Here is a 520-nt window from a genome sequence, read left to right on the forward strand (position 1 = left end):
CTCAACTCCACACTCACCCGCAGGCCCAAGCGAGGAACCACAATAAGGGAGTTTGATCCGTGCAGTGACCATTATGTGCAGGCCTACCTGAACAGACCGGAAGTCCAAGCGGCCCTGCACGCAAACGCTACGAAGCTGCCTTACGAGTGGCAGCCGTGCAGCAGTGTGATTAAGAAGTGGAACGACAGTCCTACCACAATGATTCCTCTCATTAAGGGGCTGATGGGTCAGGGTGTCCGCGTCTGGGTGTTCAGCGGAGACATGGACGGGAGAATTCCGGTGACGTCCACCAAATACTCCCTCAAGAAGATGAATCTAACGGCCAAAACGGCTTGGCATCCATGGTACCTAGGGGGCGAGGTGGGTGGATACACAGAGGAGTACAGAGAGAAGTTGACATTTGCCACCGTCAGAGGGGCTGGTCATCAAGTTCCCAGCTTCCAGCCAAAACGCTCTCTTTCACTCTTCATTCACTTCCTCAATGACACTCCTCTCCCTGACACCTCTCGTTACTAGATAT

At 53.7% G+C, this 520-nt stretch overlaps 1 protein-coding gene across 1 annotated transcript; it reads left to right on the forward strand.

The window, feature by feature from the left end:
- Positions 1-6: 6 nt before the first annotated feature.
- LOC109131838 (serine carboxypeptidase-like 40) lies at positions 7-516 on the forward strand (the record flags this gene model as incomplete). The annotated part of the gene is made up of 1 exon (XM_019243019.1): positions 7-516. A coding segment is annotated over one exon (510 nt), but the record flags the coding sequence as incomplete, so codon positions are not given.
- Positions 517-520: the final 4 nt, after the last annotated feature.

This window comes from Camelina sativa, unplaced genomic scaffold, assembly GCF_000633955.1.
Source record: "Camelina sativa cultivar DH55 unplaced genomic scaffold, Cs unpScaffold06149, whole genome shotgun sequence".
Lineage (NCBI taxonomy): Eukaryota > Viridiplantae > Streptophyta > Magnoliopsida > Brassicales > Brassicaceae > Camelina > Camelina sativa.